The sequence below is a fragment of the Cygnus olor genome, chromosome 1, assembly GCF_009769625.2.
Source record: "Cygnus olor isolate bCygOlo1 chromosome 1, bCygOlo1.pri.v2, whole genome shotgun sequence".
Classification (NCBI taxonomy): Eukaryota; Metazoa; Chordata; class Aves; order Anseriformes; family Anatidae; genus Cygnus; species Cygnus olor.
Window position 1 is genome coordinate 85,837,758 of NC_049169.1, and position 15,725 is coordinate 85,853,482.

The 15,725-nt window shown below is 50.6% G+C and overlaps 1 protein-coding gene across 9 annotated transcripts in view; it reads right to left on the bottom strand.

The window, feature by feature from the left end:
* Positions 1-1,461: 1,461 nt before the first annotated feature.
* Positions 1,462-15,725, bottom strand: part of BCL9 (BCL9 transcription coactivator) — a 52,855-nt gene continuing 38,591 nt past the window's right edge. For 5 of the 9 annotated variants that reach the window (XM_040566934.1, XM_040566943.1, XM_040566926.1 and 2 more), the window contains exons 3-9: positions 12,817-13,123; positions 10,954-11,270; positions 9,835-10,024; positions 9,270-9,369; positions 6,593-8,822; positions 4,882-5,142; positions 1,462-3,645 (exon numbers count right to left, since the gene is read on the bottom strand). In XM_040566934.1, the coding sequence (XP_040422868.1) occupies positions 2,528-3,645; positions 4,882-5,142; positions 6,593-8,822; positions 9,270-9,369; positions 9,835-10,024; positions 10,954-11,270; positions 12,817-12,869 (4,269 nt within the window). In that variant the 5' untranslated portion in view covers positions 12,870-13,123 and the 3' untranslated portion in view covers positions 1,462-2,527. The remainder of the gene's footprint in view (positions 3,646-4,881; positions 5,143-6,592; positions 8,823-9,269; positions 9,370-9,834; positions 10,025-10,953; positions 11,271-12,816; positions 13,124-15,725) is intronic. The other 4 variants (XM_040566971.1, XM_040566961.1, XM_040566983.1 and 1 more) reach the window with 4 other exon arrangements.

Here is a 15,725-nt window from a genome sequence, read left to right on the forward strand (position 1 = left end):
AGCATCTTAAAAATGCATCCTTTTGCTATCAACTGGCTTTGAGACAGTGACCCTGCTACGCTCATTCTTCTACACTAAGCTGCAGTCACCTCAAATCCTTTGCTATTCAGAACACCTCAATATGCACAGGAAGCAGCCAGGAAGATTATTAAAAAACTCCAGCTTATTACTACATCAATCAAGTTTGCTTTGTTCAGCATGGTAAAAATAGTCAGACGTCGTGGCAGAAGCAGCAACGTTTAAAAAGGTTGCACTGTGACAGTTCCCGTGCAAGGTGCTAAAAAGGGAGCTGTGCAACCATTTAAAGAAAAGGTAACTCCTCTGTACAGAAATAACACTTACTGTGTCATTGTCAGCTCTTTCTGATATCTTGACAAGCCTGTGCTTCAGGCACGCTACTTGTCTTATTAGAGGGAAGCACCACAACACACATCCTACACTTTGTCAAAAGAGTAATTCTCACCCAAAATCATTTTAAATTTGCATGACAGCGCAAAGGTGAATTCGGAAGCAGCCAAGGGAATGCTTTGAGGATTGCATGCCTCCAAAGGGGCAAGGCTTCACTCATTTTGTAACACTAACAACAAAACTTTGGTAAGCTGGCCATGGACAGCAATTCTTTTTCCACCTGTTAAACATCAGTTAACTCCCAAACACTCTCATGCACAAGCATCCACTCCCTTCCCTGCAGATCTGACACCTCCTGGTCTTCTCCAGGAGTGGGGCTCAACTCGCAATCGATGTTCTAGCATCCAGTCTTTCACTCCTCATAGACAAAACCATAAAACCTGCTTGCTGAAATTCTCTCAAAGGCAAGTTTGAAGAGACAGGGGATTAGAAAGCAATCGATGAGAACCGCAGCAAAGCAACAATTTACTCAGCAGGGCTATCTTGATAAAAATCTGCTCACTGTCGACTTCTCCCTCACCTTTGTTATTTAAGTTCATCCGCTCCCTGCTGCCTCAGCCTCCGAGCGGCAGAAGTCAGAGACCCTGCCCAACCTGCAGCCCCCGGGGGACACACAACCGAAGCAGCTCGCGCAGCGTTAAAGACTCCAGCGCTCGACAGGCTGACGTCGCTGCTTCGGGGAAGCTCCAAACCACGTACCTGTAGTGCTGCGAACGCTCGCCAAGAGGAAGCAGCAGAGACGACGGGTTTCGGCTATTCCTTGACCCTTGATAAACTGAGGGAGAAAGATCGTAACCATCGTCCCTGGGGCGTTCAGAAGCAAGACCTCACTCTGAGGAACACCAAGCTCCGTCCAGCAGTAAGCAAAGAGAAGCGCCTCGCAAGGAGCACATGGTTGCCTACAGAGCCAATTTTTATGAGCTGCTGGATCTTGCCCCACCTAGCCTCTAGACTGCCTGTGATCATCTTTGGGAGCAAAGAGTCATCTGGCCAGCCATCCGATGCACTTAGGAAACAGCTGCATTGGATAAAGAAGACAGTTCATCTTTGTAAGAAACAATATATTTTATTTTTCTGACACCACAGCCCTGGCGAGTGGTTTTGTACCAAATTTAATGGAGGTTACACAGAACGTTTTACGCTGGGGAGGAAAAAAAAATAACCACAAAAAAATCCTGGATAACTTTTAGTGTCTGTTCCACTCCCACATTAATAAAATCACTTGGGGTTTCTAAGAAAAGGAGAATAGGAAACAGTGAGAGAGACTACTGTAGAATGTAACAGTGTCCAAGTCCAGCCCCTTCCTAAAAGTGGGAAGAGTCCCCACAGGAGGAGAGGCGCTCCTAGGTTTACCCCCCAAAATAACACAATGTATTGCAGCTGCCATAGGAGGAGACAGAAGGGGGACGGAGAGAGAGAGAAGCCTATTTAATAAAGAGTGGGAGGGAGAGACAGAAGGTGCTGGACAGCACGCCATAATTTGAAAAATATGTCCTTAACTTATTATTTATTTCTTTTAAAAGATTCCCCTCACTGAACTTAAGTTCCTTTTTGTGCTTTTCATTAATACTCTGCTCTGAGGTCGTAGTTTGGTTTTTCTATACATTGGAGTTGAAGGAAAATAGTCCGAAGTTCTGAAGATGGATTCTCCACCTAAAGTAAACAGCCTAGAATCCCATTCTCCTCTCACCCCAAAGACTAAAGTCTCTGCTAAAATCCCTTTTACAATATAGTACAGTACACAAAAAACCCCAAAAATAACCGAGAGTCCTGGGAGAAGCCAGTCCGAAGGACGTAAACATACAGAGAATGGTGCAACTTGTGACAAATGGCAATTCTCAAAATACAGCTACAGATTCTCAAAGCAGGTGCCATCACGGGATACCCAAGTCCACAAAAATAATTTTTAAAAAATAAATCTTAAAAAAAAAACAACCTGTTAAAATGAATAATTTTTTTTTCAGGTAATTCCATACATTCGAGATTTCCCAAAGCGTCCTCTGGTCTCTTTTCACCTATTGCATGGCCAAACTGTACTCCTGAAGCTCCCAAAAAAGCCCTCAGGACTTGGAATCTCATCTTCACAAGGATCAGAACAATCCAGTCTTACGGTAGCAGCTTAAAACATCATGTTCCCTGGGTTTCCAGGGCCTTGGCTAAATCCTCCCATGCCCACGTCAGCAGCCATGCCTCGGGGCCTCATCTGGGGGGGAATCATGATGTTCTGTTGGGGTCCCATCATGCCCTGCATTGACATCATCATGCCGGGTGACCCGACGGGGCCCGGGTGGCTGTACAGCCCCGCGGGGGCTCGGTCCTTGCCTGGGATCATGCCCACGGCGGCCACGGGGTTGCTCATTAGCGCGGGCTGCCCGGGCATCGCCGTCTGTGCTGGTGCCATCATGCGATGGTGCGGCCCCATCATGCCCTGCTGCAGGAAGGCCGGCGGTCTCATCGGGTTGTGGCCCGGCATGGACGGAGCCGTCCCGAGAGGGATATCCGGAGTCCCCACCGGCCCGGGGCCCCCCATGCCAGGCAACGTTAGTCCCATCCGCGGGGTCTGCTCTCCTATCATCCCCTGCATGTGGGAGAAGCCGGGCCCGGGCCCCTGCGGTTGCTTGCGGCCCGGCACCTCCCCGCGAGGGAAATACTGTAGTGTCTGGCTCGGCTTCTCCGACGGGATAATCCGGGAGAGGTCGAACTCCGGTATTCCCGTGGCTCCGGGACGGATCACCTCCTGCAGCTCCGGATCGGTGAAAACCGAAGGCATATTGTTTCCAAGAACAGTGAAGGAGTCTGGACCGCCAGGGCCTCCAGTCTTGCAAAGTGCTGGATCTGTCGAGCTTTGGGGCAGGTTGGTAGGACGCCCCAGAGGTCCTTCTCCGTGGAAGCCCATTCCCGCCGGGAAGTTGCCTTGCCCGCCGCTCGGCCCGTTGTGGGGAAATGGCACCTGCTGTGGAGGGGACTGTACGGGAGGGAACCCCTGCGGGAAGCCCAGGCGTCCTTGAGGTACCATTGGAGACTCTTGGGAACCGTGCCCCATCATCGGGTTGTGTGACATCAGGCCGGGTCCCACGGGGACCCCGTGAGGAGGTATATTGGGTCCCATAGCATTTGGAGAGGGCATCTGGTTGTTGTGGGAAAGAGGCTGGGTCATTCCCATTGGGCTAAGGGTTGGCATTGGACCCACTGGGTTTGGACCTGAAATTCGAGGATTCTGAGAATTAATGCCCATTCCTAGGGAAGAGATAAGGAATCGGATTTAGGTAACAGCCAAGCATAAGCAAACCACGAAAATATCAGAGAGCTTTCTGCAAGGTTACCACATCCACAAAGAAAAAATAATTAAATTACTGCTAGTAAAAGAAAGCAACAGTAGTGGCTCTGGAGAGTGCCATTTTAACCAGAAAATTGATGCCACCTGCACAGCAGCCTCCCTAAGCTCATCACTGCTCTAGCGAAAAGGGACTAAAGCCTGCTCTGTAAGTAGGATCTCAACCCAGCTCACACCTTTCCTGGCAGTCTAGATGTGGCAGTCAGTGACAAATATGTCTGCGGCAGATTATCAGCACATGGACACTTGTCCACCGGGAGGTGACTGAATCTCCTTTCAAAACCTAAGAAGCGATGAATCAGGTAACGCTGATAAGCCTAGGCGGTGGCGATTGGCGAGGTTAATGAGCTATCATCAAACTTACTCAATTAGTCAGCTTTCCCAGGTATATTCAGCAACTCTTATCATTAGTGTGTGAAACAGATAGCGAAGCTACAGGTAAACTCATCAAGAATTCATTACCAGTTGCTGCTCTCTTCAAACATCCAGTCATCCCCTCTTGCGACTATTAATTCAACCCCGGGTGGAGGGCCTACAGCCTACTTTTTTATTAAATACGTGTGTAGCCATCAACGTTAAACTGTCAGCAGAAATTGTATTTATCATATGAGCAGGCTCTTCTGTGAGAGAGTCCTAAAGAACAGCATTTTATTTTGCCTTTCCTCCCGCTTTCTGAGGTAGGGACCAGGACAGTTTGCCTCAATCCCAGCTGAGGTCCCCTGCCTTTACACACTCCCTTTACCAGAAAATGTACATTCTGAGAAAGTCTGCTAACCTTCTTCTGTAACAAAGGCAACGCACAAAAATAGTGGAGAAGAAAAGACCAGATGATTCAGTGTCAAAAAAAAAAAAGAAACCTTGTGATGTTTCTGTGGCACTGTCTGAAGACAAGGGAAGAATGCTTTCCTCTGGGTAACACATTGTAGGTCTGACAATTATCCCCATGAACAGCCTTCACTCACACAAGTTATCCCACATGTGGAATAAGAGTGGGAATCTCTCACATATGTAAAACAACCCATGACTATATATCCTTTAAGGTTTCCCCTCTCATCACCTTCATCTGATGAAGCTTCCATAAAAATCACTCTCACTGTACTGCCCGATAGCTTGGGCTTACGTTTCCTTGAGTTTCTTACCTGGTACACTATTCATAGGTGGCAAATTTGGGGAGCGTGCCGGAGGGGAGTCATCATCTGAGCTGGCCACAGTTTTGATGGCATCATGATAGAGCGGTGTTGAGCTGGGCATGGCAAATTTGGACATCCTGGACATCATGATGGAGAGAGGGTTCTGGGAGAGGGTTGGCTCCGGAGGCATTGTGTAAGGACTGCTAGAGGGAAGATTTCCAGGGAGAGTCACAGGAGCAGACTGGCTGACTGTGGAAGGAGGTGGACCACCTTAGAGGGGGAAAAAGAAAGAGAATTTATTTTTTTCACCGTTTTTTCCTTAAATCACACCCTCTTCTCCTAGGAGATCTCAAAAACTTAAAAACCCTTTTATTACAAGGGACCATCTGACTAATACAGTCAATGCTGTGAAAAGTAACCAGAAAAATAAGCCTATCGGTCAAGATGGTTAACATTTGTTATCCTGGATTCTGCACTTCTCCTGGAACCCTCAAGAGCCTGTACAAATCTACAAGAACCACAATCAGGTAAGTGAAAATCCTACAGTTCAACTTCCATGCACCGAAGACAAACACATATACCATGTCTAGCCATAAAAATCGAAATAAATACACAGTCAGTTAATTGATCCTGCGCCCACCAGATGTCAACTGCAACTCCTTTCCCTTTTTCTTTAAGCAGCACCAAGCGAACACAAAAGACGTGCAGTGTGATGAAAAGCTGGAGCAGATAGTACGCTGAGACATGTGGGCAGATTTCTGACAAGCTGTACCAGCAGCTACAAGCAGAACTCCCTGTTTTAATTTCATTTCTGCTTTTACATTTACATATTTACTGCTTGATCCAGTTAAAGAAGAAATCTCTGTACCTCTTAGCTTACCGTAATCCTTCGCTCTCCCTAAACTAGAGGTAACTGCACCTCCAGCCTCCTTTGTCCTTCAGCAACGATCTCCACGCCACATTTGAAGAAAAAATACTGATCTGCTGGCAGAGCCCGGCCAGTAACCCTGCTCAGTGCTGCTAGGGGTCGGCCTCCCTGCGGCACCACTGCTGGGATTCCCCTGCTCTCAGCAGGCACGGCCCTGTCCCTGCAACGCTGCCTGTTACCAGCAGCAGCACTAGAGGGCAACCTGGGCAAACCCGGCTCAGAGGTTTCCCCAGGCCGGAAAGCTCCTGCACTCGGAGCCTGGCTGCGGGGAGAGGGAAAAGAGGGGAGAGGCACACCGTGAACAGTCCCGAGCTGTTCAGGAGCTGGCTGGGCTCTCAGACCTCTGTGCCAAGGACCTGGGCCGGAGCCCGAATCTCCCTGGTTTTCTACCAAACGGGGATCATACAGCGCCCGCTCGCTGCTCAGCTCTGTCCAAAGCAAAGTCCAAACAAACGTTAGCACATCTCCTTGTCTGGGCTGGGACACCTGGAAAGCTCTAACCACACCTGGACACGCGGCTGGCCCCTACGCTCAGCATGCCTTTGTAGGAACTTTTTATTCTGAAGCATTTTCATACCACAAGCAGAAACTTCTCTGCAAAGCCACAACCATCAGGAGGTAGGGGCACAACAGCCAAAAACCGCTCGGAGGACAGGTCTTCTCTCCCGAACACCAGACATCCTTTCGCACCTCCAGACCCCACCCTGTCACTTCGTTGTCCTCCCAGCCACCAGCCCTCACCCCCAGGAGCTACGGCACAAGATGGAGTTGGGACGAGGAGGGGGCACTCACCCGACTCCACGTTCCCCAGCATGGCCGGAGAAGACATGGTGAGAGACGCCTTGTGGTTCGGGGGAATCCCGGGGCTCTGCAAAGGAGGCTTTGGAGACGAAGTCCATCCCGGAGAAGGTGCGGGGAGAGACGGAGACTTGAGGTGGACAGGAGAAGCAGCAGCAGACCCCAAGACCGGGGGGGACTTAATGGAGGCAGCAGCAGCTGCGGCAGTGGGGCCCGCGAGCATTCCTGCCAGCTGGGAGGGCGTCTGGGGGGACTTGAGGTTCCCCGAGGGAGACCCCATCATGGGAGACTGGACCTGGCGCATGGTGGGAGACTTCAGGGGGTTGATCCCTGGAGAATGCACCTGACCGGCTGCGGAGATATCCAGGGGCTTGCGGCCCAGGCTGCGCTGTGCGGGGGGAGCAGTGTTGAGGCTATTAGGGTTACTGGTGGGGTTGAGAGGTAGTGGCGGCATGTGGCTGAGCCGGTTGTTAGTCCTTTGGTCAGGCCCCATCTGTTCTCTGAGATTTCGGAGGCCAACTCCTGGGCCCTGAGACATGGGAAGGAAAGGCCTGGGACCCATGCCATACTCCTGCTGCGGGTGCTCCCCGAACGGCAACGGCACCATCTTCTGCTGGGAGGAGAGCATCTCCGAGACACCGGGCCGCAGCTTCATCATCTCTTCCGGCCCGACTCCCGCCTCCCTCAGCTTCTGAGGTACCAGGGGTGGGTTGGAGCCCATGCTGACATTCATGCCCATGTCCCCCTTCATGCTGCCAGGGCCCATCCCGAACTCCAGCTCCCTGCTGGAGCCCATCTGGGGGGGTATTCCTTTGGGGAAGTCCCCCCGGGAGGGGCTCATCGGCCCTTCCACCGGCATGCGCGGGAAGATGGGGTTATTCCCAGGCTCCATGTGTCTCTGCGAGGGAATCATTCTGTTGATCTCCATGCCGGGCCTGATGCCCTCCATGTTGAGGCCCGGGGGGAGGCCCATCTGCTTCTCGGCCAGCTGCTGCTGATAGATCTCTTCGGGCAGGCCCTGCGGGTTGGGGAACCGCTCCCCTCGGCCGGGACCGCTGAAGACGCCCTGGCCAGGAGGGAAGTTGCGGCCATCTGGGATTTTTGGCACGTCGTCTGGCCAACTGACCCCTGAAAGCCCCGGCCGGGAGGCGGGATTCGGGACGTTGGGGCCCTCCATGTCAGGGTTCATCATTCCCGCGAAACCGGGCAGGCGCATCTGGCTCCCGGGCATGTTGGGATGAGGGGCCATGCCCCTGGGGGGCAGAGAGTGGGACATGTTCATGCCCTCGGGGAAGGGCTCGGGACCCCCGGGTCCCCAGCCTTCCCCTGGGGTCATCTGGTAGGGGGGGGGAGGGCCTCGCACGACGCCGCGAGGCCCGTGCTGATGGACCATCATGTCCTGCAGGGAACACTGCTGCACGACCACCTGCTCTTGCTTCCTTCTCTTCTCCTCGTAAAACTCCTGCTGCAGCTTGAGCCAGGCCACCTGCTCGGGAGTCATGTGGTCCAGGTGGTCGGGGCCGATGGGTCCCGACTGGGAGTTCATTGGTGGTGGCCCCATTTCATCTGGGGAAAAGGGCATGTCCCTGTGTCCTTGAGGGCCAAACGGAGCCCCTCCATCTGTCCGAGACCCTGACCCTTTGCCTAAACTTTGGGATTGAGCCATCATGGCCTGTATCGGCCCTTCAGGTTTCTTTTGGGGACCATCCAGCACCCCAGAGTTTGGGGGCGGCCCCCCGCTCTGCCCTCCCGCAAACTCCTTCTCGTCAGGGAAGAGCATGCGCTGAATGTCTCTCAGGGTCTGCAACGAGCGCTCCCGGTGTTCCAGCTGCTCCTGCGACAGCCCATCCGGATTCTCGCCCAGACTGGACGGGTCCCCCCCAGACACCGGCTGGGGAGGACCTTTGGGGTCTGCAGCGGAGCTATTGCTACCTTGGGAAACTGGGCTCACTGCTCGGTTATTGGGGGTCGAACTCTGCCCAAATCCTTCCGCCTGCAACGGGGTGGAGTTGGCGGGGCTGCCCACCGACATCACTTTGCTTTCCACGCTGGGACTGTCCTGATCTATGGGACACGGGGGACCAGTGGGTTTGGACACTGGTGCTGACACGGGTGGAGTCGGCTGCATTTTGGCGTTCTGGGGAGGGTTCTGGTCCTGGGCAGCAGGGGGCTGCGGCTGCGGCAGGGGCTTGGGTTCAGTCCGAAGTGCAGTGATCTGGGGGTTCTGAAAGAGAAAGCCACACGCTGTCACTCGCTCTTCTTACAGCTGCGCCACACAAGCAGAGGTGCCAATGAAACACCCTGTCTCAACCCCACCAGCCCACGCTTTGCAAGGAAGGGTAGCTTCCACACAGTCTTTACGGAGCGGCATCTTGGCCGGAAGAGAGAGATTGGATCAATTGCTCAAGCATTACAGCAGGTACCCCTTGCTTCTGTGCAGGCTCTGCATGAGCAATGGGCTGGAAATACACCACCCAAATACTGCGAGACTCAAACTCCTCTTTGGATAATCCAAGACATTTATTTGCGGAAGGGTAGGACAACAGCTGTCCCTCTCTTTTCCATCCTACAATTTATTCCAGAGCATAAACAACCATCCCTCTCTCTGAATCACACATGCACAAGCACATTTACCATTTCCCTTCCCACCCACATGCAGGTAACTCCCTACCAAGGGTACAGTGTTTCGTTCCGCCTTGCTGTTTGAGATGTTCTGGATATGAAAGGACACGATGGTTTCCACCTGTCCCTTCAGCACGGCTTCTGCAGCCCTGCAAAGACAGACAGACAGACACGCACATCCAGTTGAAGCTAAGAATCAAGCTTTCCTAACCATCCTCCCTTCTATCCTTCAGCTGGCAGAAGGGAGAAAGACTCAACCATACGTATTTGACTCCAGATGAGCAGCAAGAGAAAAATGCTCACATCTACAAACTCATCGGCATTTAGGGGTCACGTCTTGGTTTAAGCCACCCCAGCTGTACTCACTGCATGGATTGCAAACCAGTATCTTATCAGCATTTGCCAAAACTGCACCTCAGAGGACTAAATAATCACTTTTCAGAGGGCAAGAGGCAGTGATATTCCCCGCTCCACCTCTTTTGGTATCTCCAAAACACTTAACACTGCCTTTTTGCTACAAAAACGCCGTGGATGGAGAAAGGGCACGAGAGTTTCATAAAAAGGGAGCACAAATCTAAGCCTCGCCTCCTGAAGGCATTCAAGCATCTACCTACTTGTTGGCCATCTCAGTAGAAAAGACGTAAACCACTTTGGATGGAGTCTTCTGCCCACTTGCTGGCTCCAAAGTAGCAGTCAGGCCATGGGAAGGTGTGGAAGACCTTGGGGCTGAAGCATTTGAAGGAGTCATGGAGTGTGGTGTGTGCTGAGAATCCTGGGACTTCACATGATCGGCAGAATTGCAGTCTGGAAAGGTAAAAGAGGAAAAGAGGGGAATCACTATCTTGGGAGCTCTTTGGAAACCATTCCTGGTTCATTATCTGGAAACAGAGATTTTCTTCCTCTAACATTCCCGCTTCTCCCTCAGACTAACTACTAAAGGCGATTCTTCTGTTACACCACGCACCTTCCCTCTTGTGCCATGCTGCCCTACAGGCCCTGCTGGCAGAAAGCTCAGCTTGTCCCATTTGGAGACAAGTGGCAGCTCCCAGAGCCGATCCCTTTGCATTCTCTAACAGCCACACAGAATATCAGGAAATCCACACAACGGAAATGTCCAAATATACAAGTGTCTGCATCTAAGGAGAACACACTGTGCCAAACGCAACTTTTTCTCCCTCCTCTTCAGCCACCTTAGCCAGGAGACCTAGCAAATGGGCAAAGATGGACGACTGCCCACCTCCTCTGTTTTCACACTGCCTCACAAGGGCAATATGGGAGCCAGGAACAGAACCCAGAAATCCCAACTCTCTGCCTTGTGTTACCAGCCAGGGTGCTCCGCGTTATGTATCTGTGTTGACAAAACAGGCTTGCGTATTGTTCAAAACCCCAGTTACAACAGAGCAGTTCCTGAAAGGCCAAAGGCCAGAAGGAAACCAACAGGCTGCATTTGTACTTTCAAATCCTCCGGGGGAGTTTCAGAGTTACAAAGGAACTCTCCCACCAGAGTCAGGCCTGCACTTCAACTTAACATGACGAGAAGAGACACGTTTACCGATGCCAGCTACGACAACCTCCCCTCTTTGCTTGCTCTCAAGACCCTTAGACATTGCTGGCTGGAACTTAGAGAACCACAGGCAAAGAAATGTTTCGCTAACACTTGCCTAGCACTTCTCCATCCCACAGAGGACACCTGCTAATTGCCTGCATTTGTGCACGGACCCTAGCAAACGTACCTTTGATTTCAGGGTCGTCATTAGGAGTCCCGGCTTCCCTCTGTTCAAAGGAGTCTGCCGAAATGCTTCTCTCTCTCTTCCCCTTCCCCTTGGCACCATTTCCGGCCCCATTCTTTAGCCCCATGCTCCCACCTGGGCCAGGGAGCACTTTGGGGGGGTGACCTCCACTTTTGGGGTCACAGGGAGAGGGCTGCGATTGGCTGGTGGAGCCCCCTTGTTTGCCCTGGTTGGAAAATTTGGAATCCAGCTGGGGGTTGCCAGACGGGGACATCACTGTAGGGGGACGGACCATCACCTCCTGCTTTGATTTGGGGCTACTGGGGACAGAGGAAAAAAAAAAAAAAAAAAAAAACAAGAAAGTGACAAATCACTCCACAGATTCATTCAACCCTGTGGGAAGAGAAAGCAGAAACAACCAGCGCCACCTTTGCAAGCTAAGACAATTGCTGACAAATAAGAAATGCCTGCAAGCTTAGAGTCATCCAGGTGCTTTTCCGAACGTGCCCTGAAAGGGTTATTATCCAAGATGGGATCTCATTGCTCAAGAAGGCACTAGGGCAGGCTACAGACCTGCCAGATCCCAGGAACTGCTGTCACACGAGGACCTACCTCTGGAGCTTCTGTCAATAAAGACAACGGTTTCTATGTGCACAGAGAAGCGCCTCACACCAAGACCAGCTCAGAGTAAACAGACGCAGCACAATAAAGTTCACCTCACCACTCTCCCGGACCCAAATTATACAGCGCAGCTCCCATCTGAGCAGACCCCCCCCTGCACCTCCCTATCCAGTTCTACAGGGAGCACAAGGAAAACCCAGCATTACTGCAGCATTCATCATACGTTGGGGCGAGCTGCCAGGAAAACACAAACCTCTGACCGTGAAAACAATTAAACCAGCTACAACCTGCCTCTGAATAAGGAAAGAGAAGGATACCATCTCCCTGCACACTCCTGCAAAATGGGGCAGATGAAGCTTCCTTCATTTGCCAAAGGAAATGCAAAATCCTTTCCTCCCCTCCTCCATTCAGCCAATCGCATCCTAAAAATATTTTGTTCCCCTGGGTTTTACGCACTCATCAGCCATCCTTTCCTCCTCAGCATCCAGTTACTCCATTGCTACCGGATCTTCTGCATTTTGTTTTCCCATCACCACCACTGCTTCCACCAGGCAGTGCTCGCTAGCATCCTCACTGTGGGACTGGCGCGTGCCAGCTCCTCCTTTGGACAGGCATCTGAGTCAGAGGCATTCCCTCTGAGTCACTCCTAGCTCCTGGTGACCTCTAGGAGTAAATAATCAAAGCGGAGAATGCTGTCAGTCAGACCACTGAGAGTCCCCGGACGCTTTTCACTTCCAGATTTTTCCCCTTCCAAATTAGCGGAGGAGAGATGCTGCCCCGCTGCACTGGCAGGTGAATGATCCGGAGGACCTCAGGGCACGGCTGATCAGTTCTCCAGGCTGTTTAGGCACACAGTGAGAAGGAAGCATTCTGCGTGGAAGTACAGACAGAGACCTTCTGCTGCCCAACTACCCCTCGGGGAAACAGATAATTAGAAGGGGGGTGGGGGAAGAGCACGAACAGATAGGAACAGCACGTTCGCTCTCCTCCAACTTGTTTAGAGACCTGGTGGAAGGGAGGAGGGCAGGAGGACGGAGAGGCCAAACCCCACGGGTTAAGAGCTCTTTCAGCTCACCCCGAACCTAACGAACGTGGGGGCTCATCCACACCGTGCAGTCAGCACCCAGGTACCCAGCACACCCGACAGGAGCGCAGAGGAAGGCCAGTAAGTCGCATGCACCAGTCCTCGGCTCACACCGCAGCAGAGCAGGGACAGCATCACGCGCTGCTGGCTCTTTTCCTTACCTCTGTGTGTTGCCTGACGGGGAGTTCCTCACTTTGGGGTTACTGGAATGCATTGACAGAAATCCTGAGCTCACAGTCTCACACGCAGGCAGATGGGCTCTCGTCAAGTTCCTCTGGGGACTGTGCCACCAGAGGCAGCTCTGAAGCACTTTCTGCCACCCGCTTCTCTCAGCGCTGTCTGTCTGCTTGCCTTTTTTCTCTTCGCTCCTCTCTGGTTTTGCACGGGGCGCTTCCCTCCTGCAGCTCCAGCATTCTCTAGACGCGTGCCTCCTGCTGCCCAGGGGAAGTCTCGCATCTCCAGGGCACACTGTTAAAACCAGCCCACAAGAAGAGAAGAGAAATCTGGTGAGGAACTCTCCGAGCAGACGCGTCTGCGAAGCAGCACATGGCAGTCCTTTCCCGTCACTGCGAAGACGCAGGAGAAGAGCTCTCAGATGGCTCAGCACAGCTGCGTATTTCAAAGCGGAGGCAGCCCCGGCTGGCCACTCGGTTTACAGGCGGCGAGGCCAAGCTTCCCTTCAGCCACAGCAAATCACGCCGGAGTCAACAAAGCGGGGCAGCTTCTCATACCTGGACGCTTTGATTCAGTATCTGTGCTCAGCTTGAAGACACCTCACAGCAAGTCAGCAGGAAGCCAGAATGACAAATCCCCAACATGACCTAGCTATCCAGAATTCCCCCGTGAATGGCCATAATCTGATATTTCTTAAGAACATAAACTCTGCTCAAATCTTTTCTGTCTCCTTGGTCCAATATAACCAGACATAAGTTCATTGATGTGTGCTAAGAGTTGCACACAGGGAGGAAAATAAAATAAAATGCCTTCCTGACCACCTGTAAGCAACCAGCTATGCTGTGATTACTCTGTAAATACCAGAGAGGTTAGTCAGTCATTATTTCTATTAGAAAGGCCAAGAGATCGCTAGAGAGCTGCCCCTCTAAATTTGCTCAGCAACACTGTACAAACCATCAAGACCTTAAAAAAATAAGAATAATAAAAAAACCACACACAACAAAATAAGCATTTTTTTCAGCTTCTTGCTAATAAACAAATATGCGTGATGCAGGCAACACGACACTTAAAACTGTTTCTGGAGGAAGAAACTATTGAACATTACTGTTTATGTCCTTTGGGCTAAATTATTTTGGAACAAATTTCTGTCTTGTTTATGTTTCAACAGAATCTCTTCTGCTCATCTCATCTACTCAGATGCAAATCCACTTAATTTAGAATCTAACCAAGATTTATTGTTAATGTATTAAGCAATGCTAGTTAAATATTATTCAAATGTAAATATTCCTGGTATTCCTTCTCAGCACCGAAGAAGCAGTTTCTTCCTGTGTGTATCAAATGAAACAAAATAAATCTCCTCAGACTGGGAGTGCCTTGAATATTATGGATAGACTACTGTTTGAATTGTTTTTAAAAAGGAAAAATTGCTTTGCTTATGTGTTGACACCAGAGGACTAAGAAACTTGTGTACTTTATGACCACCTCTGGCCAAGGAGAGTTATCAGTAACCTGCATTATCGAGCAGCTGGTTCTCTGGTTCCCCAAAATGATCTCATTGTCAGGTTGTGGTGCCGTTATAAATCTTAGTGACTTTGCATCACTGTACGTGACAGGACAGCACCCCACAGTCCTTCCTCCGTAGTTCTTCTATGAAAAACATCGCCTCCAAAACATCACCTCCTCTCTACCATGCACCTCCTCGACAAGCCAGAGGAATATCCTGCTCCATATTCTCACCTCCTCTGTGCTGCACAACCCCATTAATGTGGGGAATGTTTCTGCAGTAACAGCCTCATTTGTCCTGCCTCTTACTCGGCACAATCAGGTGAACCCCAGTCCGAGCCACACGCTCCACAGGATCCCTAAGTCTCTCTGGAGCTATAAGCTGGTTATCCCATTGATTAGGAGAACAATGTTGAGTTACTATTGTTACCACTATCAGGCTGTAATTGGAGCTGGTGCTGCACAGACACATTGAGGACAAAAAAGAACATCTTCCTAAACATCTAAATTGTACCAACATTCCATGCAAATTCAGCTCCTGCGTCTGTTTCGAAAACAAAACTGTAACATTATCGACTGCACTGAATAATAACACTTTTCAAAATAGATTCACGCATCAGTAAAAGTCAGTGTAACTCAGGGAGACTAGAGAGTCCTCGCTTCAGGTGAAGGCGTGACTGAAAATAGAGTGAATTTCAGGTAACAGAGAACAGGAACAATAGCATTAAAAGGAGTGGAGCTCAATGCTAAAAGCACTGCGTGGGCGCCTGTGTGACGGACTCCAGTATTCTAGCTGTTTCTTCCTCTGCTTTTCCACTTTTGCTATTTATGCTTTACGATGCTACCTTTCATAAATTACAAGATGAGAATTTTCTCGGACACCCAGTCCTGCACGGTGCCATGGGAAAACACGAAGAACAGAATCAAGATCACACCCTCTGCATGGGACTTCCGACAGCACCAAACTTTCAAGCACTTCACAGGGCGAATTAAGCTGCATTTTTTAACCATGCATTTTATGCTATATATACATGTATCTTCCAGCTACTGGAATTGATACGTTCTGCAAGGGAACTGTGTTTTCCAATCTCAGTTTAAATTTCTTCTTAACAGAGAGAGCTATAAAGGATACATCAATATATTCATTGGATATATCGGAAGAACAGCAACTCGCCTTCCTCTGCTTCTCTCATTTCTGCACGCTGGGAACATACTACCTTTTATAATGTGAAAGGGGATGCCTCATGATTTTTCTAAATGCACTTCTAACATACGTCTGCCTGGAAATCTAGGGTTCAATAATGGAAAATCTCCAGAGAAATGTATTTTTGCAGCTGGAGCCTACCTGCCATAGCAAAGCCCTTATCATCGCGTTAAAATTAGAGGAAGGTTC